At 39.2% G+C, this 23,481-nt stretch overlaps 1 protein-coding gene across 4 annotated transcripts in view; it reads right to left on the bottom strand.

Moving 5' to 3' along the window:
• The window catches only part of PHACTR3 (phosphatase and actin regulator 3), a 105,982-nt gene that overhangs the window by 77,929 nt on the left and 4,572 nt on the right, over window positions 1-23,481 (bottom strand). Inside the window, exons 1-6 of one of the 4 annotated variants that reach the window (XM_072111008.1) lie at window positions 20,900-21,027; window positions 10,232-10,393; window positions 8,258-8,344; window positions 3,904-4,083; window positions 3,180-3,365; window positions 361-613 (exon numbers count right to left, since the gene is read on the bottom strand). In XM_072111008.1, coding sequence (XP_071967109.1) covers window positions 361-613; window positions 3,180-3,365; window positions 3,904-4,083; window positions 8,258-8,344; window positions 10,232-10,388 — 863 coding nt within the window. In that variant the 5' untranslated portion in view covers window positions 10,389-10,393; window positions 20,900-21,027. Of the gene's footprint in view, window positions 1-360; window positions 614-3,179; window positions 3,366-3,903; window positions 4,084-8,257; window positions 8,345-10,231; window positions 10,394-14,850; window positions 15,197-20,899; window positions 21,028-23,481 lie in introns of those variants that run through there. The other 3 variants (XM_072111007.1, XM_072111006.1, XM_072111010.1) reach the window with 3 other exon arrangements.

A 23,481-nucleotide genomic window follows, 5' to 3' on the forward strand; every position in this document is an offset into this window, starting at 1 on the left:
ACTATGATGCAGGAAGTTCACATGCTTAGATGGGAATGGAGTTTTGATTTCCATCTGAATAACATGATGTAATGTCCTAACAAGACAATTACCGTATTTTTCGTTCTATAAGGCGCACAAAAAATCCTTTGATTTTCTCAGAAATCAAAGGTGCGCCTTATAGTCCAGTGCGCCTTATATATGAACCTAGACGTTTTAGCAGGCATTTATTGATGATGCGCCTTATACTTCAGTGCGCCTCATAGTCCGAAAAATACTGTACTTACTAGGGGTAAAGCATGTACATATAACACTCCACTATCACAGGGTTTGTACATTGACTGTCATTAAAGCAAATCTTCTTAGTCACACCTACAGTACCTGTCTTGGCGATGTTTTGTAGCAAGGGCCCGGTGTAGTTCCTCAATGACTCGGCTTGGGGGTAAAGGCATATGCATGGCAGGTAGGTGAGGAGATCCAGTTGGAGTGGGGTTTTTCACTGATTGACTGCTACTTTCTAGGGGTTTCTGGCTGGATGGCTGGAAGAGATTACTGTGTCCTGAGATATGGGAGCAGCCGACAGGGGTGGAGTTCTTCATGATGCTGGAGGGTGGCGAGGTGATTTCATCCAATTCTATTCAAAGGTAATTGAAATTAGGTTGGCTTTTTATATTAAAACATTGCCTAAATTAATAATTCATACTACAGAACATTCATGAGGTGAGGAACATGTTTAAAGGGAACCTACCACTATGATTCTACCTATAAAGGTACAACGGGTGGTAGGTAGATGCATGGGGCGTGAGGATAGCCCTTTTTAGAGCTAATCCTCACGTTCCCGCTATGTTTTAAAAATCTTTACTAATATGTAGGAGTAGCTGGACATAAGACTACACGTCGCGGCTACTCCACGCCCCAGTAGCCTCTTTTCTCCTCCTACCCTGACATCTTCGGCGCACAGCTTCTCATAGCTGTGCGCCCTCATCCGAGATGCGGGGCATTGGGGCAGATTTATCAAGCTGTCTGAAAGTCAGAATATTTCTAGTTGCCCATGGCAACCAATCACAGCTCAGCTTTCATTTCACCAGTGCTCATGAATATTTTAAAGGGGAGCTGTGATTGGTTGCCATGGGCAATTGGAAATATTCTGACTTTCAGACTGCTTGATAAATCTGCCCCTATGTGTCTAGAAAAAAACAACACAAAAGATTTTCAGGTAGCACGCAAAAAAAAAAGGTATGGCCCTTAAAGGGGTATTCTCGTCTCGGCATTCACATTCAGTTTCATTAATCTTCCATATATAAACATTTCTTCAATTGGATATTATTAAAAAAAATGTTTCTGTGTGAAGATAATTTCCCATTAACATAGCCATATTGTCCCTTAGAAACGAGATGGCTTCCTCGGTTACGACCACGTCACATTTAGGCAGCAGTGGCCAGACATGCGCTATTGAGCCCTGCCTGACCACCTGGCTTCAGCGATCATCACTACAGGATGGCTGTGGGATATGTAGTAATTCTCAGATATTTCATATACAAAAACTTTTTGTTTATTTGTGCAATCCCTTCAGCAGAGGTGGCCGTATCCGAGGAAGCTATCTCGTTTCTAAGGGACCATATCACTAGATTTATGGAAAATTATCTTCACACAGGAACATTTTTTTTAATAACATCTAATTGAAGAAATGTTTATTAATGGCAGATTAATCAAACTGAATGTGAATGCCCAGACGAGAATACCCTTTTAAACCGGTGCTTACGAAAATTTGCTAAAAATGCGCGGTCACTAGAGCCTTTTCCTAAGGGGTTTAGGAGGAAGAGTAATCAAGAAAAAGGTGAATTTTTAATAATTTGTCAGCAGACTATGACGGGTCAGTACTTTTATGATAGCTGCACGTGGATGTGGAATAGTGAGGGACTATTATTAGAGTATTGCTAATTATTTAATGTTTGTTTCTTTTTAGCCTAAGGTTAATATATTTATAACTGGTCTTATGTCAAATATTGTTATGAATGTATGTATGGTATATCAAGTATGGTAAAGATTCTCAGACGCTCTGTATTTCCCTCTGGTGATTGTAGGTCCTGTAAAGCTACGATTTATGAAGAGAATGATACAGAACCAATTAATTATTATTTAGTGTATTATTGTTTAACCTTGCTGTATAATATGTAATGGTGTCTTCCATAACTGTTTAATGTACTACTATAGAGTGCAGTTCTGGAGGTTAATACAGTTAGCCTGGCTTGGGATTTTAATCTATTTTCAGATTTTAATAGCATTTTTGCTGTGTTATGAAAAAAAAATTATCAAAAACATATACAGGCAGTCCCCGGGTTACATACAAGATAGGGTCTGTAGGTTTGTTCTTAAGTAGAATTTGTATGTAAGTCGGAACTGTATATTTTATCATTGTAATCCCAGCCAGAACTTTTTTGGTCTCTGCGACAATTGGATTTAAAAAATGTTGGGTTGTCATAAGAACCAGGATTAACACTAAAGCTTCATTACTGACACCTGTGGTAACTGTTAGGCTATATTCAGTTACCGTACCGTAGCGGGCAACGGCAGTGTACGGGGAGAGGAGGAGGAGGTGAGCGCAGCTCACCCCCGCCCCTCTCCATAGCAACCTATGGCGCACGGCCCCGTATTACGGGAAAAGATAGGACAGGTCCTATCTTTTTCCCGGGTACGGAACGGTACGGTGCCGCACCGCTCCCGTAGGGTGCCGTGCGCCCATAGGAGTGTATGGGGGACGTATATCGGCCGTATATACGTCGGCCGTATATACGTCCCCCATACGTTCGTGTGAATATAGCCTTACAGCTGAACATTGTAGCCTAGGACTAAAGTACAATAAATTACCAATATCCAGAGGTCTGTTTGTAAATAGGGGTCGGATGAAAGTCGAGTGTTTTTAAGTAGGGACCGCCTGTAAACAAATATGTATTACAAAAAAAATAGTCTTTGTGCGTATTTATATAAAGGTTAGGCCTATAGAGGTAGGTGATTTGCATGTGTGGTTTATATGTTTTTTAATTGATTAATACCGAATAATTAAAAATATAAATTAAAAAGTAAGCAGAATATAGTGATAAGATATATATGTATATATATATATATATATAAATGTTGAAATGATACATTGACCTGCATCATAAATATCAGTGGTTGTTAATGGCATCACAGTCATGTACCTGGCAAACACTGGTTCACCCACGAAGACGCCTTTGGCTGTGGCATTGGAAGTAGTGGGGGACTGCTGATGAGAGTTGTACTTCTCTCCGGTGGAGGGGATTCTAGAGATTCAGTGAGCAGTAAGGCTTGCAAAGTTTTCTCTACCGAGTCTTTCAGATCTTCCTCCAAGGTCAACTGCGATTTACCTGAGGTCAAAGATGCAAGAAACATAAAATATTGATCCTGAGCAGGAGGTTCTGACATCTACACAGTCTTAATTTGTACTCTTAATGTCATTTCTGTGAAGCAGTGGAGGGCCTCCAAGAGTTGTACCTTCCTGCTGTAACCCCTGTCATCAGCTGTAACCACTGAGGAAACAAAAGTCAAGTGTTCAGTTTCTCTGCAGCTCCCCTACACGAAATAAGGCTTTAGTGGCTCTTTGTTGCCACTCTGGCTAATAAAGGGGGTGCAAAGAACCCTTAAAAATATTACGGTAAGTGGCTATTTGTCTTCTTCTTTCAAGTTGTCACAAAATACTTTTTAGCTCTTTCCTGCGGAAATATGGGTGTTCACCAATGTCATAATGTCATCCAACTTTACCTTAGTGTCACATCTATTTATTTAGGCAGTTAATTTGCTATTTAGGAGTAAAGTTAGGAAGCAGTGAAGATGTCACCCAATTTTCCTAGAAAAATAGCAAAAAGTGACAACTGAAGTTTTTTATTTGTTTCCAAATCGTGATACCTTCTTGAGCTTCCCCTGGGTCAGTCTGCGGGTCCTCATCTAGAGAGTTGACATTCACTGCTGCTGCAGAGGTTTCTGGAAGGGTTTCTTCAGTGGGAGGTGACTGGCTTAGAGGTGTTGGTGGCTCTCCAGGGGACTCACTTGTGGCATCTTCTACTGGATAGTCTTTAAGGTCAAGGTCTGAAAAATCAGTTTGTTTTATCATAAATAGGTATTTATAACTGTTCATTGTCACCAGACAAACCACTATAAGGATAGGAGGTGTTGGTCTTCATGGGTCACCAACCCAACACATCACTTATCTAAAATTTGCACAGGTAGCTCATAGAAATCTCTCTAACCTGTCAGTGGTTTTCACTAAGAAAACATAGCTGCAAAGCTCCAGCCCCAGGAGTTTGGGAGGAATGTAGGCAGCTTGTTATAGTGCAACAGGATGTGAGCAGCTTAAAAAGAACTGTCTCCAGATTTTACCCCACTAAACTACTAGCCCCCCGCAGGAAGGTGGTTTAATGTCCTTTGTAGAATCCCATCTTTTATGTGAAATCTCACCCATTTACCTATAAAACAAATCTCTTCCAAAGTCAGGCAAATATGACTCTTCTCAGCTTATTTTCACTTGGGATGAGTCACACTTAGTGGTTGCGGGGACAGTGTCACTTCATGGTACGGGTGTCATATTAAAGATAAGAATTTCTTCTTTTATCAGTCTTATGGTTCTGTGAGCTCCATAACTAGATAAACAGTCAGTTAAAAATAGGCTGGTATTGGATATGTATCTTCAGCATGCAGTTTTAGCTATCTGTAGCTCCCAAATCTGAGAAATGAAAGATGAGATCTCTATATTTAAAATGACACAAGGAGCATATCTCTAACTACTATAGAACGGAAGATAGGGGCTACCATAGAAACCACTATACTTAACTCTAATGTGAAAGTGGGGTGAATAGAGACCTATTTGCCTGATTTTGGGGGTGATTTTCTAATAGGGAGGGATTATACAGGACATGAAAGAGGGAATTCTTGAAAGTAGTTTAGGGGTGTAAACCTGGTGACAGGTTACCTTTAATATTTACAGTAAATTTAGTATAACTTGTATTTCATTCATTTAACGCATAACCGTCATTTGAGATTATTTTTGATATTGTGTGTTGGGGGAAGTAGTGAACCTTTTTCTAATATATTTCATTAACAAATTCAGCTTAGTTTGTAAAAAGAAATCAAGCTACTCTCTCCCGTAAAGATCTGTATTCTACATCTAATCTCTAATCTAATCTCAAATCTATAATCTAATAATCCGTTCACTTTCACTTTCAGTGTTTGAAAATAATGCTTATAGCATACTGTAGCCAGAGGGAAAGCAGAAAGGGCTGACACTCATCGCTCTGTAACATACAGGAGAGTAGAGAGACCTGTTTTCAGTCTGGTAGACAGATTTCTCATAGAAGTAACATTGTAACAATTGTAACATTGAAGAAGAGAGGGCCCACAATGTGCAGGGAGAGGGACCATACTGTGAGTAAGATGGACCACAATATGAGGATAGAAGGAGGGAGCCACAATGTGTAGAGCGAAGTAGAGGGGCCACAGTGGGAGCATGAGAGTGACACAATGAAAGGAAGAGGATGACAGGGGCCATAACATGAGGAAAGGAGGAGAGGGGCCACAATGTGAAAGAAGAAGTAGAGGGGCAACAATATGAGCAAGAGGAATAGAAAGCCACAATGTGAGGAGAGGGGCACAATGTGATGACAGGTATAAGGGTGGGGAGGGCACTACGTGAGAGGGAGGAGAGGGTCCCCAATTTGAGAGCAGGAGGAGTGGGGTCAAAATGAGAATGGAGGAGGATAGGGGCCACAATGTGAGAAGGTGGAGGAAGAATAAGAAGAGACAGACAATAATGTGAGGAGAGGGGACACAAAAAGAGGATTAGAAGGGGGGCCACTACGTGTGGGGGAGGAGAAGAGGGGCCACAACTTGAGGAGGATGAGAGGGGCCACAACGTGACATGGACTAGGAGTACAGAAAGGGCATTTTAAGTGGGTGGATGAATAAAATGACTTGCTAAGAGGGGGGCCTGAAATAAAGGGGCCATTGTATGTAAGGGGTATTACAGAAAATGGGGCAACTGTGGACTACAGAAATATAGGATCAAAAGAAAGTTTATTATATGTTACTGAGTTTTAACAGCACAACTATGTTCCAGTATATGGCATTAGCAGGGTTATTCCAGTATGAAACTCAAGCTCAACCCCCTTCAAGTCATTGAAGCCGAGCTGTACCACCAGGCACAAATCTTAAAAAGGTTTAGTTCTATTTCTGAAAGAAAACAGCATTTTTAAGGTTACATATAATAAATAGACAGTTTAGACAGTTCTTTTAATAGAAATTACATTCCACCTTCTGCCACAAGGGGGCAGTGTCTACCAAGTAATATGCAGTAACAAGTCAAAAACCTGTTATTGTAAACTACAGGATCACTGGGATGTGGGCGATTGATACAAACCCGGATTCTAAAGGCTCCCACGTAAAATCCATGTGTTTCAGTAACAGAACAGCAGTACATAATTGGAGCGGCGTGACTGGAAAACCCAGCGGGAACCTGCAGCTTACTTTATAATCAAATATTCCCTTTGTGATAGTTGTGAATAGAAGGTTATTGAGCAGGACCTGCAGTCATTTCACTGTTGACTCTAATGGCCTTATATTATTTATCAATGGAGTATGTTATGACAATTTTACACTGTATAGATGACATCAGGATTCTCCGTTCCCCAAATTATTGGCTAGCAGTGGATTTGTAAAAGGTATGCCATCTCGCATAAAAAACGCCTCATTCATATACCCTTGATAGTTGTGAGATTATAGAGGCAGATCCGTCATACAGTATGAACCCTATTAACCATAATAATAACCAAAATAACTAGCTAAATAATGTCTCTTTCTGTGAAGGCCCTGCTTGTCCATGAATTACACATACAGCCCACTGAATACAACAGGTGCTATGTAATATTTCATTTACCCTTTAGGAGCACTGCAGGGAAATTGAACACTTGCTGCAATTTTTTTGGAGATATTTTGATTTATGCAGTAGGGCATTTTCTGATAACATATTCCTTTTTAATAGAATAGGATTATCCACACATATGGAACTTCGGGAATGGCTTGTAGGACATCTGGCCCTGTATGTCATATTCACTGCAGCACAGCTCAGGTGGACCTACATTTCCCAGTTATGCCAACTGCCTGGTGTCTCTGTGATCTCCAATGTCCCTGTGGATAGGGAATAAATGTTTATAATGATAAAACCCATTTAATCACAATGCAGTCATTCCTTTGGGTGGGGTTAATGTTAGGCCTATCACATATCTGTATAGGCAATACAATGGAGTAAGAGTGTAGATGGCGTGAAGGGCAGATGTTGACTTTGTGCAGCGCAATTGCTGGTTTGTTGTGGCTGTAGTAAAAACACTGGAGTCAAAATCCGCTGTCGGATTTCCACTGAAGATTTTGACCAGCTTGCCTTATTTCCAAGCATCATTTGCCAAATTCCGCTCAGAATAAAGGTCATATGACTCACTGAAAGAGAACCTGACAGCTTTCTATTGATTTTAACAGGAGAGGGATTTGTAATTTATTTCCTTTATGGAAATGAAAATATCGCACTTGCGTTCTCAGGTTTTAGGGTTCCCGGTGATCAAAATTTTAAAAACCATTTTAGTCAGGTATCAATTTCTTTGACATTTACGTCTGTATTAATCACTTGGATAGGATAAAATTTAACATCCCACACCATGACTACCCCCGTTATGTCCTATAAAAATACTTAAAGGGAACCTGTCCTCAGCAATTGTCCTAATAAACCACTTCCAATATATTGACAAGCAGCATAACACTTTCTAGTTTTTGTTTCTTTCTTGGTCCAGTGTGGTGAAATCATGCAGAAAATCTGCAGATGTAAAACGGTTGTATAAAGTCACTCACACTGAAGTCAAGGTGGGGAGCTCTACACACCTCCCGCTCTATGATTGAAATCATTCATTGGACTTCAGGAGATCTGGTTATTATTGTCTTCGGATGCAGGACCCTCAATTACAGTGAAGGGGTATTTCTAAAGAAGAGAGAGCTTGATTTCAGTGATAAAATCTCCGCCTCCTTGACTTGATACAACCAGTTTACATCTCACTTTAAAGTTGATTTTCTGGATGACGCCACCACACAGGGTCATGAAAGAAACATGATGTAGAAAGTGTTCGACTGTTTGACAACATACTGGCAGTGGTTTATTAGGTCAATTTCTACTGACAGGTTCCCTTTAATGTTATTATACATTACAAAACTTAAGTTTAAAATTTACCTTTTTCCATAATCTCTAAAATTCCTTTCTTGATGATGTCATCACGGGTCTGTCGCGAGGTGATCTTCTTTGGAGTGGAGACGATGCCTAACAATAGATACAGTTATTAGAGGACAATGCTTTTATACATTGGAATACTTTCTACCTTTTTAGTAGGGTCCTCCAATATATCATTGGCAGGAAATTCCTTTATCCATAATCCAAATCCAGAAAATCCACATAAGATCCAATGCAGAATTTAAAAATAATCTTACATATTAGTAGAAGACTGAGCAAGGAAAAGAATTAAAGGAGTCCATATGAGGGAAAAACCAGCTCACCCATCTCACAGGTCCATGGCTACACAAATATCCTCTCTACAGAAGGTTGAAATCCAATGAAGAAAACAGTGCAAAATCCAGCAGATTGTAAAAACAATGGATCTTTTATTGTTCACAAATGTGCATATAAGAGCATGAGTCCATGAAAACCAATGCATTTTTGGTGAACCAACGTTTTTTCTTACCTGGAAACCGTTGGCGTTGATGGACTCTGGTCATGCACATTTGTGAAGGTCACAGTGTCTTTGCAAGCTGGTTCGTGCACTTTTTCTTCAAAATAATTAAAGAGGTTGTACTAACTATTATTGTTATTCTTTACCTGCAGGATAGGGGATGTCAATGGGATAGACCATGTAGATTCTCACCAAATTAATGAAGTGCCAGTTAAAGTGAACCCTCTCACCATGATTCTCATTTTTAGCTGGTGAAAGGTTGAGATAGCTGCCTTCCCACCCCCTCACCAGGTAATGTGAAATAAAGTTTTATAAAGAAAACTTTATAATTTTAAACGTTAAAATTTTTAAAATCCAAATAGAACCTGTTACCAGCTAAAAATTACATTCCGGGTGACAAGTTCACTTTAAGCATGATTGCTGCAGTTCTATTTAATACCATGAGAGTGTCAGAAAATCCTTTGTTTTAGGGGAAACAAAATTACTTAGAACAACCTCCATTAAGGGGGTTTCTCACAAACTAAAGTTAGGCCATATCCACTGACTTTCTAACTTGCTGATGAGTGGGGGTCTTAGTGCTGAGATCCCCAGAGATCGCGAGAACAAGGGGTCTCGTCACTCCAGCAGACTAATGGAACAGACTGCGCATGACCCTTCTGCTCCATTAATCTCTATGGAGCTGACGGAGATTGGTGAGCGTGTCACTCAGCAATTTCCGTCAGCTCCATAGAGATTAATGGAGCAGAATGGTCATGCACGGCCATCTGCTCCATTAGTCTGATAGACCCCCATTGATGAGCAAGTTATTCCCTATCCCGTGGATAGGACCTAACTTTAGTTCATGGGAAAACCCCTTTAAGGAGACTTCAGGAATCTGCATAAAGATGGATCCATAAAATCTGCATGTAAACCTGCATGTATCTGCATCTGAATTGCAGTTGTCATGTGCATTAGCATGCAGATTTTCTGTATACAAATTTGTAACCTCTTCACCTATGATCTAAGCTTTGTACCAATGTGCACTAAACTTTGTACACTTTCCATAGCAGTGATGTTTGCTCAATTGAACAATGGATTATCTGGAGCGAGGTGCACATTAGTTAGGTAAAATACATTTAGGCAGTTTGCACGCGTTTATATATATTTGGGCCATTGTCTACATTGCCTTGCTAAAATCACATCCACTTGCATGCTATTGTACCGATTGTACCACCAAATATCAGCACAGAAGGTCAGTGAATAATCTGCAGGGGGTGCAGTTAGCCTCATATATATAATAAAAAGAAACTATAATTTCCATTTTTTGGTTGTTTTTAATTAATGTTGTTAACAGTAAAGATCACGCAGGAATCATACACAGATTTTCTCCAATTCTGAACAACAAATTTTTGTCGTTTTTCTGTAGCGCATTAAAGAAACAACACATTTGCCATTTAGGTTTATATAAAAACTGAACCTACATAATTCCCTCTCTTCCCTACCTGCAGAAGACTGTTTTAGCTTTTCACTTTTCTTTTTCCTCCATTTCCAAGGCTTGAAGATCCTTCCTAGGGTTGCCAGCTTACTGTTCCTTCTGGCAGGTGGAGTCCGCATTCCTGTTACCAGATACTCTTTCCGCAGTGCTGGCGACTGGGCCATATCCTCTATCGGAAAGAAGAAACACAGTGTATTGGTTTGCCCTTTGAAACAGGGGGCAGTTGCTGAGCCCTAAAGGACTATAACATTACACAGATAACTGGACCTTGTGCGCACTCCCCTCCCCCAACAACCACCCCCCCCCCCCCCTCATTATCCAATGAATTATAATAGATGGGAATTGTTTCACTCAAGTATAAAGGGGTCTAGTCCACTAATGAATAAAATATCTTTAGCATTAAGAAATTTAAAGGCACAATCTCACCTTTAATGGCCACCAACTTTACAAAAATCTATAGTTCAAATGACTACATGAAATTTAGGAATATATCTTGTCAAGGCATAGTGCATCCTTCACCACTGCTAACTAAGTAGTCAGATTATACGGAAGTATAAGAAATAGTATAGGAAATGTAGGAGTAGGAACTAAGTTACAGCAGCTTAACCAAATTCCCACACTACCCACACATTCCCATATTACCATTCCCTTTATTTTAGCTAGAACTGAAAACCACACACACAGCCTGCAAAGAGAAAAACTGCTAGTAAAGTGATGCAAAGAACATATACAATGACCTAAAAAATTGGCAAGGCTAATGGATTTTGAGCTTCCAATGTCCTTAAAAACTAATAGCCTTTCTTTAGGACAGAGGTCATCAATGTCTGATTGTAGTGTATGAACCTGTAGTGTATGAGCCTAGTGTATTTATTTAAGGTTAATCTTTGGTACTGTGATTTTCATGATTTTACAGCTCACAGTAAATGTTAAGATCATTCTAACTAGTATTCAGAGTTATGGACACAATTCACTTATGATCTTTATTGTACCTTATGGAAGAACCAGAAGAGCAGCCCCTGAAAATCCTGTTAGGCAGTGGTAGACCATATACAATGACTTAACTCTCAAAAAGACAATGGCCTTACGTAGGACTGTCAGCCATACTAGGAAAACCCGGTTATTCTTTACAATGAGTATGTAACCATGCAAAACCACCATGCTCCTGTGGAGCTTCTGATACGGTAATTGTCATAAATACTGAGCTTGGTTCTAAATAGAAACTTGTTAATTCTACCTGTGGCATGTATTAGCTAACATCTGTGCTTACAATCTATAGTAACCCATGTACAATGTATTCAACATATGTAACCACTAAGCGTTGTGCCCATCAGAGTCCTGTAAACACCAAGCTTTACACCCATTAGGCAAACTGCACAGAAAGATAGCCAAAATCTGTCATAGAAACTTTTTGTTCCCAGTTTTTACACCCAATTAGCATTAGTCTGGCTTGCATTTTTCACAATATTTGGGGTATTTTATCGAAGCAAACCTCCAGTTTCATCTAGAAAACATCCTGTATATACCATATATGGCATTTTCATAAGTTTGAAGGTGATTAATAAATCATACAATCCTGCTCAAAGTCCTTCTCTCCCTCCTCTACTCAATGTTAGTTTGTAAAGGCTTACACTGCTCATACCAACCCTTTATTCACATCACTATTGATTTTGGGAAACCAGTGGTGTTGGTAATTGTCCACAGCTCTTATTTTTAATAACAGACTCATTTATCATAAACGGAGGAGGAATAATACTCAGCAGATTTCCAGCAGCCCACAGCCAGAATATTAATAATGTACCAGCCAAGAACACAAGGAACGGAGGCATCCATTATGTATACAGCTGGTCTCAAGAGGAAGAGTCTGCACAGACACCTCTGCCGACCTGCAAAGTAAACCAAGTCTAGTGTCCTTTTGCACCCGCATTTACCCAACCAATGTTAGTATACTGTATGAGCAAATATCTTCGATTTAAAAAAAATGTTTTATTTGTGACGGAGGAAGATGGGTGGGAACGTATTTGCAACCATTAGAGTTCACCCTGCTTACCCAGAAGCAGAAATAGACTAAATTAGCAGATTTAAAATTTTAAAATAATAAATACTAGATATTTTCTTACAAAACTATATATATATATATATATATATATATATATAGGTCTGATCAGCTCATACCACTATATAACATAATAGCTGCATATGACTCCTATAGTAAAAACTAGTGCCATCTACTAAATGTAATAGCTTATGTTACTTTAGTAGTTAAGTTAAAATATCCACTTCCTTACCAGTGACTTTCATAATATCTACTGTAACAGTCACAGTGACCTCTGCACTTTGTTGGCCACTTTACCTAATTTTTTTGGTAATGTGTTTGTGGGGGCAGAATATTAGAGAATTTACCAAAATACAGGCAGTAACGTACAAGATAGGTCCTTGGGTTTGTTGAATTTGTATGTAATTTAGAACTGTTTATTTTATAGCAGTAGGTCTAGACAAAAACATTTTTTGTCGTCCCAGTGACAATTTTTTTGCTGTAATGGGACAAAGGATTATCAATTAAACTTCATTACAAACACCACATTACAATTCATAGCATTAATAACATTTTATTTCAGTTATTTAGGTTCTTATGGTTGAAGTGATTAGGCCAATGCTTGAGACATGAAGCACTGAGAGCACCGGATCATAACTAGTGTGGATCCAAATCATAAAATCAAAATCAAAATCAAAAATCAAAAAAATGAAAATCAAATCAAAAATAAAACTGCTACTGACAAAAACAAAAAAAGGCTTTTTATCTGTAACTTTGAGTGCTTGTACATGGGCACTTTCCCAAATTAATTTTATTATGCTATGGGTAACACGGTAGGTATATCAATCATCCCATAGGAAAAATAAACTTAGTTAATGCATCATGAGATTAATTCAACAACAGACATCTACAAATTTATAGCAATAAGGAAATTCATATTAAATCTGATAAAGGGAGCACTGACCTGGAACTCCAACTAACCATCGAAAATAGTAAGGAGCCCAACCTCCATCATGTCATAAAATATATAACAAGATGATAGAGGAGCTTTCAATTTAACATCTGATTAGAAATTTCTACAAGACTGAACAGGGTCCCAATCGCTTCACATCAAGAATACATAGCAATGGGAGGAACAATACATCATTAGATTTATGCACAACACTGAATCTATTTATCATAATATTTCTGAAATGGAAATAGTAGACAGGAATGCATATTTTTGGATGTAGAACTCTGCTCATTTTTCCTTTTCTACAATTTTATTTCTGTCTTTCTACCTATAAAAATAAAAAGAAGGCATTACTCTAACATTAGGTTCAGCTTGCACAAGAAATTCACAGGGTACATCTGTATATTGTAGAGCTGCCTCTTCTTCCTATATCTGCCTCTCCACAGATGTAGAAAACGTTTTCATTCAGCACAATACATGGCATTTCAAAATATCAGGGATGCTGCATCATGTTATAAAATGAGTTATATTAGAAAGCCTATTTATCGATTACATGCCAATCTATTATCTATCTGCCTTATACTTTTTTATCTATTCATTTCTATATATATGTCTACCTATCAAATATCTATCTACCCACTGATGTAGAAAATGTTTACTTGATATTAAACACAATAAATATTTGTTTTTCTGTGTCATGAAATTGAACACAGGCACACAGCTGCTGCAGCTGCCCCCACCTTTCCAGATGGGGATTTACCACACGCTGCTGGCAGGGAATGTGAAATAAAGTTTTCTAAAGTACTGAAATGATTCAGAATGCTGATACACACATTTATAACATTAGCATTCCTTGTGACAGGTTTGCTTTACATGTCATGTTAACATTTGCTACATTTGTATCTGTCTTCTTTCCTATCTAATCTATCCTTTGACCTATCCCATAGCTATCTGTTTATATACAGATTTTGAAAACTTCAAGTTCACATTGATCCCAATATATATTATATGTATAATAGCACTGTATGGCTTATAATTTGTTATGTTATGTGTTATGTGTATAATTATATTTATGTTTACATTTATGTCTATCTGCGGAATTATAAGCACCATAAATTATAGTTATTGGCACATAGGAGTACATAACATGCTACTATTAACCAAGATACAGAGAGTAGCCACTTGTACTGTCTGTAATGAACTTAGGACAAGAAAGCTAGAACACATCTACACACGTTTCAGCACTGCCTGCATGGTGCAAGGGCACAACTCTTTATACCATTGCCAGGAAGAACAGAAGCTAAAGAAGCCATCAAATGCCATTGAAAGAGCCAATAACACTTTTGCCAGAAGCTTGTAGGAGCACAAAAATAGTGAAACTACAGAATGGAGTCATTCTTGAATTTCTGTCTGTCATTCTATTAAGTAATCACACAGCCAGCCTGACATGGCTGATAACAGAGAACAACAAATTCATTCAATAACACAGACTTAGTGTTCCTGTTGAAGTAAATATATTAGCCTATATGTAGCTGGCGTTCATTTCTCCCTCTGCTCCTCTTGACCTTGGATAGATCATGCAGTTGGAATACATCATCCGGATTGAATGTACATTGACAGTATGTGTAGCAACAGCACTAACCTTAGAGAGATGTTCACAGCTCTCTGGGATGACACAAGCTGCATGTGGACATCCCCAGGGGCATGATCAGGAAACCCCTGCCTGGTTCCAATGACAGCTGCCAAGCAGTGGCTTCAATCACACACATCTGCATCCCCTGGAAGAGGGAGGCAGCATTACACCCTACATCAGTCATCGGAGATCCTCAGTCAGTTGCAGCAGTTGTCCCATCCTGCAGATTAATTTATTTCATTGGGATGTCAGCTCGGTGCTGCAGAATCCTGTATGGAGATGACTGCAGCCAAAATGACGCCTCCGGAAGCCCAATCCGTGCAAGTCTCTCTAGGGATGAATCATCTCCTCTTCATGCTTCTCTGGACAGGCTCCTATCCTCCGCCAAATAATTCTTGCAGAGCATTGCAGCCCTCCCTCCCCTTGCTGGAGATCCTCTTGAGCATATTGCTCTCTTCTTCATACCTGACCTGGTGCTATCTTCTAGAAAACCAGGGCATTGTATTATATGCTGGAAGCAGACAGTAGTGTATATAAGGTGGGGTACCCCCACTACAAAAATTATTCCTACTCACAGTATCACACAGAGCAATCTGTGCTTGTTATTTTCATGGGGGTCATTTATCTTAGTTTATTTTCTTTGTTTTCTGTTCTTTTTTCGGTTGTGATTTGGCTGTAATTCTGCCTTATTTATCTTAAAGGAAACCTACCACTTGATTCCGGCATAAATGACCTCCTCACACCACCCTCTGGGCTCTGTACCACTGATCCCAGGACATATTTTGTTTAGGGACAAAAACCGATAGTAAAGGCAAAAAAAGGATTCTATAATCTATAGAAATGAGGTTGTGACACATTGCAGCTGTGCAAGATTCACTGACTGCACATGCGTGAGAAGTGCCGAGAGCCAAGTGACGTCACCGGCTCTTGGTCCAAGGGGGAGGAGCACAACGAAGATGGGGCGTGCATAATTAAATATCAGAGGTGCGCCGAATTACCAGGGTGATGTAAGTAAAACGGCGAGGCCCCATTTCTATAGATAATAGAATCCTTTTTTTGCCTAAACTATCGTTTTTTTCCCCTAAACAAAGTATGTCCTTGGATCAGTGGTACAGAGCCCTGAGGGTGGTGTGAGGAGGTCATTTCAGCCGGGATCCTGTGGTAGGTTTCCTTTAATGGTGTTAAACCTGTCAATTCATGTTTCGGTTCTTGGGCATTGCAACTTTTTCCTTTTGCTAGTATAGTTTTGTGCCTTTTTTGGCACAATTCACTTGATTTGCACCAAAAAGGTCCAAATCTAAGCAATCACATCTGCCCTTCTAAGATGAATAAGACAAACCTGAGGCAGCCAACAACGTCTCTTAATTTATACAACCAATGGAATAGTAACAAAAAAGTTATATTGCGCCAAAAAAGGCGCAACTGAAATGAAAGAAGAAAAACTAAGATAAATAAACTCATAGGGGCAGATTTACTTACCCGGTCCATTCGCGATCCAGCGGCGTGTTCTCTGCGGTGGATTCGGGTCCGGCCGGGATTCATTAAGGCAGTTCCTCCGACGTCCACCAGGTGGCGCTGCTGCGCTGAAGAGCATCGGAATGCACTTAAGTTCACCGGCCTGTTCCTAGTGAAGGTAAGTGCAAGCTCCGCAACACTTTTTTTTTTTTAAATGCGGTGGTTTTTCCGAATCCGTCGGGTTTTCGTTCGGCCACGCCCCCGATTTCCGTCGCGTGCATGCCAGCTCCGATGTGCCACAATCTGATTGCGTGAGCCAAAATCCCGGGGCAATTCAGGGGAAATCGGCGCGATTCGGGAATATTCGGGTAACACGTCGGGAAAACGCGAATCGGGCCCTGGTTCCAATACAAAAACTGTTATACACCTACCCCAAAATGTCATATGTTATTTCTAAAATTGTGTTTTGTATGACAGAGAAGGGAGTATTCAAGAGCCTAAGGTACTAGGGCTTGGATGGGAGAGAAACATCAGAACGTCCTGTACAATGGCCATTTTTCCCATTATCCTGTGTCTGTTAAGTGCTTCTTGCCATTTAGCCATACAAGGTTTTTTAGGAAATGAATGGCAGAAGGACACCGTTTATAGAGCCTGATGCTCTTCTACTGACTACTGCGTCTGCTGAGCGTCTACTACACATTGAAACTGATGCTGTTGTGGGAACCTGGCAGTGGTTGGACTGGAGCAACAGACTCTGTAAACAAACAGAACCTGGCAGTGACCGGGCAGCACTGTGAGTGAACGGGAGTGCTGGAGTAGGTGAATATAAGATTCTTATTTCCATTTCCCCCCCCCCATGCCATATATATATATATATATATATATATATATATATATATATGTAATTAAATACCCCGTCAACCCCTTTATTTGTGCATCTGTGTATCTGTGGGTATACACATCTGTGTAGATTTCTGTCTATGCATGAGTTGTGTATGATTATCTTTGTATGTATAAGATCTATTAATGTATATTACTGATCACATATTGCCCTGCCTTTACAATGAATGGCTGGACTGCAGAGCAGACCTTGCATTATTTACTGTGTTCATTGTGCTGTTTGTGTCTAAGCTGCACAGTATGAGATTCAGCCGTAACTCTCTCCAATCGCAGGGAGAAAATTAATAGTACAAGATCCCCATTGTGACCTGAGCCAGTGATTATAGATCAAGCCAAAATATCACTGTGTCATCTGCAAGAGCTTCCTCTCATCTTCGCAGTCTAAATTAATTTCCATGTAAATTTGCTATAATGCTGCCAGTGCTACAAAAGATGTATGATATCCTCTGTGGGTCTAGAGAGGCAGAGCTAGGAGATAGCAGGGGATGATAGATAACACTCCAGGGTAATTCATATCTACAGCTTGTCTACTATAATACTAAACACCATATTAAACACAACACATATTTTGGTGCCCAACAACACATTGCACATTAATAATTCTCTACAACTTAAAGGAAATCTACCACTTAAATTATCCTCTACAAAGCATGACTAGCTGTGTTAGGGATTATAGCCTGGTTCATTTGTATAAAAATTACTTTTATATTTAAGCAAAAGTTGGAAAGGTTCTGGGGAGGGCTCTAGCAATAAGTCCCGTGGAGCCCCTCAACCACACCTGCTGCCTCCACTGACCCCCTTTCTGCCATCAGCTACTTACTGAGTAGCAGACACCAGTGCATTGGAGGGAAATACTTGCGAATGTGCGCTATACCCCTCCAATGCACTGCCACTGCTACACTCTGCTGCTGCCATTTGTGCCTGCACAGTGTAGGTGTGTAGGAAGAGGATGGTGGGGGCAGAGGAGGCACTGATGGTGCTTTTACAGGGTTAATTTAAGTGGTTGAGTTCCTATAAAAAAATAATGCCATGCTATAAAGTAACAGTAGTGTTGTAAACTGAAAATAATTTTATTGAGTACAATACCAACAGTATGATGCATTGCCTTCCTTTGTAAATACTGCCATACAGTGCTCACATAAAGTGAATGGTACATCCATAAAATAAGTAATCAAATCACACAATATAAAAAGCATAGCTAAACACTCCAAAAATACAGATAACTGTAAACATTTTAATATACTTTTATAAAGAAATATGTTTCTGTGTTCTTTTTCTTTCTTCCTTAAGCAGTTTGTGTAAATCGGCTATCTGTCCCCATACACTGCTAACATTTTACAGATAAAGGAACCCCATAAAGTGTCTAATGGCTTAATGGAAACTTGTCCCCCCATTTTCACTAAGGACACGTTGCAGAAGCCCATCACATCTGCATTGCAAATCTGCCTGTCTGCCTTCTCTAAGAATTTGCATTACAATATAATTGTGTGTTATACCTTACCTGGCTTCCTGACAAAATCACCTGTTTGGTTTGCATACATTTCAAAATAACTACACGTGACTTGTCTGTGCTGCTCAATCCTCAGCTCTCAGCCCCCACCTTTGTGCTCCTGTACAGCTCCTCCCTCCCCTACTGATGTCAGCTCACCACACTATGACCTCTGTTCCTGCACAATTATATTGGAATGCAAATGCTTAGCAGAAAGGTATATTTCCAATGCAGGTGTGATGGGCTTCTCCAACCTGTCTTTAGTGAAAATTAGGTCCCTTGTGACAGGTTTGCATTAATGCTTTACAGGCAGTCCCTGGATAGCCTGATCATCTCTGAGGAATGAATTATCACGGGAAATATTTTCTCAGTATGGAAAGAGTTAACTTTCGTATAAGGAACTCAGAAAGCTTTGAGATACACTGCTAAAATGAGCAGAAAAGGCCAGAGAGAAGCTGTTTTACTTGATGAAGTATATTACAAATCATATTACTAGCACCTGCTCTATTCATCTCTGAAATATAGAAAACATTGATTCAAAGTTTTAGTTATGCTTTAAATATATATATTTTTTAAGTAAGCAAAATTGGTTATTGAAGTATATCAGTAAAATAATAGTAATCATGTTCACAATATAATATTAAAATGTTTCAAAAGTCATGTTACGCTTTAAAGAATAATTAAAAATAATAACATTTCTGGGTGTTACAAATTCTTATGGAAAAATTTTAGAATTGGTGACGCCGTGTCTGTAAGTGCCATTTCTCAGTCTCAGGCCAGTAGCACCACATATACATCTTTTACATGGTGTGTTTGCAAGTGAATAGGGTTGAACTGCATTACTAGGGTCAGCTGTATTATGTACAGCTATGTGCTTATAGGGGGCACAGTGGTTCATTTTCTTGCTGGACAAACCCTTTACATGAACAATTGGTTCTTTAGTAGGGGCAGCTGATGCACAGTTTGGTTGAACAGCTCATACATTCTGAAGCCTGGCCCTTCAATGCTGAGCTCCTGAATATCTTCTATTGATCTTTATCAACAACTGCTATTATACAACACCATATCAGTAACTTTTTATGTGGCATGGCTACAATTGTTATGTTACTAGTGAGCAATAATTAACAGGTAAAATAGTTATTCCAGGATATATATTGAAGATATATCCTTAGGATAGATGGGGTTTTGTCTCATGTCAACTCCAACAACTAAACGATTGAAGCGAATGGAAACCTAGCCTAACATAAGCCTGTCGGTTGATTCTGGCTCAATGCATTGTATAGTGGATGCTGCAATTCCTTTCCAAGCCACTACACCGTGGGGTAGAGCTCTATTGAGGATAAGTCATCAACCTACACAACAGAACCTCACTGTCAGTTCAGCACCATGGTCAGCTCTGGTCTATGGATTGCCTGATATTTGGGGACAACTAGCATTTGTAAAGCTATACAATAAACACAAGTGTTATCACTTTACATTGTCATCATAGGACAAAAACACTGTCTCTTGTGTGAACTGTAACAATAGTCAATTACAATAAGTCAGAAATACTCCACATCTTATGTTGTGTCTCTCTGGTTACAGACTACAAACGAACACTGTATAATAGTTTCATCCACAAGTCACATATAAGTCTTACTGTATACTGCAAAGCATAAAGGTCCTGTATAAAGTGACATTTACAATGGCTGTTGCTTTCCAGCCCTTTTTGTTTACAACCAAAGGTGACAAACTAAAGATCCTTCATATAGAACCCAAACTCCCTTCTGTAATGACCCCTGAGCAAGTGGATATATTTTCAATCCCTAAATATAAACAGGAATGTTTACATTCATAAGCCATTGTCTCCAAAGTGCAGTTCTAATTCTTCTTGTTTTCTTGCATGAACATCTAATTCACATACAGGACATATAGGGAAGGGAGGACGTATAAAGTGCCCAGATTGAGGCAACGGCCATTTTGCACTTTTTCTGGCCTCTTCTGGAAAAAGCGTGTGACGGTGTGAAACGGCCTCAGCCTGGTCACTTTGCACGTCCTCCCTTCCCTATATCTCCTGTTGTCCTGTATGTGAGTATATTGGTAAGTGTCGCCTTTTTCTACTACAGCTCTTTGGACGCAATGGTTTATGGATTAACTATTTATGGGACTGAAAGCACCACATGCTTCAAAATTTCACAGCACCATTGCATAAATATTTAAGTTTGTTAAACCAACCTGTTTAAGAAGAAGGGGGAAAGGAAGGGGAGGTCCGGTATCAATCTCTGAATGTTAATGTTAAGGAACAGAAGTCAGTCTATTGTAAATGCAGTATACAGAATTGTTTATTAGAAAATGATAAAGCTGTATGTAAAGGTAAAAATCCCCCTTAGCAGACATGGCCCTGGTTGTTTGGCCTGCTGTGGTTGTGCTGTGGTTTACAGCAGACAAGTCTGTTGTATTTACAGACTGCAGCCAGTACTCACTGTAAAACGCTCTCTCAGGAGACATCAAGAGAGTGTGGATATAAATCATGCACAGACTGTAGACTGTAATGAAAGATCAATGATAAGTGCATTTAAATTACTTCAAGAAATATTATTTGCAGCAGCCACTTCATGTATCACTGCTAATCAGGAACTATACACTTATGTAACTACTATACAGTTCTACTTTACTTTAAAAGGTATGTATAATTTTCAAAATTGTATTGTTTCAATGCATCAATTACAAAAAATACGTTACTTTGCAATTAGATTTTAGACTTCTTGTTAGCCTTCCTTAAATGAGCAGAACATTACACGGCTGGAGAAAGTTGAGGGCCCAAACAAAGTAAACAGAGCAGTAGGGCACATACTTGTCTAGTCACTCCAATTACTCAGGAGAATGGAAATCATGAGTTCCAGGTATAACAATGAATCTGTGTATGCAGCTACTAGCAGTTCTATATATCTCCATGGCTGCTTGGAATAGTACATAGTACAGTGGATTCTCTTTTCTTGATTTATACGAAGGAGAAAAAAAGGGCAGATGAAAGAAAGTGGCCTCATACAGGTATAGGCCTGTAAACATGGTTGTTTTTACCCAAAACAGTATTAAAAGAATACTTTGAAAAAGCTTCTTCCTTTAAAGAAATGTATTATTTCAAAAATGTAAAGAGAAGGTTACAATAGTAAAGTGCCTTTATTTTGCTTCTTTCTCCTGTAGAGAGCAGTGCATCTGAAAGCCTTCGGAGGTCTGTCAGCTTCAGAAGGATACAGAGGCCAATGATTAACGCTAAGCCAAGCACACTGACATACTGGTGTGTGTCCCCTCTGCTCTTCTCTTAGCTTCCTATGCCCTGGTTTTTTAAAAAAAAAGACTTTTAAAATTATACAAATGAGTCTTAGCTGATCTAGGTTTCATAGGTGTTAATGGAAACTGGAGCCCCACATGCTCATTTGCATATTTCTTAAAAACAAGTGCATAAGAAGCTAAAAGAAGAGCAGATCCTGCCAGAGGGGGTACACACCCACATGTAAGTGCGCTTGGTTTACAATACTTCATCCTGGTGGTAGAAGTCCTTTCACACAGATGGAACAGAAAGACTATTTACACAATCTTCTTAATAAGGAAGAAATGCGGATAAAAAAATTACCTAGAAGGACATATTTGTTTTATAAGGTACATTACAAAGATTACTATTACGATCTGAACTATTTATTGATGCAATTTTGCCGAAATTCTAGTCACACTTAAAAATACAAAATGATGTCACAAGCATAACAACCACAGCGCTACAATGTAAAAACTACTTTTACAGAAAATCACAGTGATTAAATCTTGCCAGAATGGACGGCTTTAAGTATTTCAGTGACTACTGTTTGAAAATGATATGATAATTTTAAGCAGACTTCTGCTTGGCTTGTACTCTCAGATGTATGGAAAGCTTAGGTAATTTACTACTTGTCTAATACTGCAGCGTCACACAAGTAATAAGAGAATCAAAGATGTTCTGTTTGTGCAGAACAAGACTTACAGACAAGGAACGCAGTATGAGCATCAGCAGAAGGACCAATGGGTAGCAATATAATCACTGTACAGTCTGCTCTGTAGCATCATATTACAATGCAGTATATATTATATCACAATTCATAAATATGGATGATGACAAGATAAATTGCCAGCAGCTATTAAATTATACTATTAATGCACTATGTTCTCCATAAAGGACATGTATACTTTAGCAACAATTTGTATACTGCCACAATTGTAGCAGTTCTTATGTTATTCTATATAGTATTAATATTGTTATTCTTATAACATTATTATATAGTGATAATGTAATCACCTGGCATGGCTGGTCTGTATGCAGTCTCCTTCCCTCTCAGTAAGTCTTTGTTCTCTATGCGGGTGCCTCAGACTCAGTGTAAGGACTGACAAAGAAGCTTTGGGGGAGCCCATGAGAAGCTGAGGCATCAGGAGGTCTCATGGGAGGACCTCCACCCCCTCCACTAGTGACAGCACAACTGATGAGTAGGCACATTCTGATACATTGTGATGGTTACTCTTAGCGTTTAGTTATCTTCAAGAACTGAGAATGAGACCCTGAAACAATGGGATGTAAGACACGAGATGTGGCAATGACTTACTAGATGGGAGTTAATTATGTAGACAGCAGTTTTTGCATATTACACTCCCCTCCCCAACACTTGCTTTGTCTGTAGACATGTTTATGATCTTTGTATGGCAGGAGTACAATGTATCTATGAGGTTCTATGATATTCAGGATCACATGTGTAATTCTGGGTATGCCACATATATGATACTTGAGGTGGATA

This window comes from Engystomops pustulosus, chromosome 6, assembly GCF_040894005.1.
Source record: "Engystomops pustulosus chromosome 6, aEngPut4.maternal, whole genome shotgun sequence".
Taxonomy (NCBI): Eukaryota; Metazoa; Chordata; class Amphibia; order Anura; family Leptodactylidae; genus Engystomops; species Engystomops pustulosus.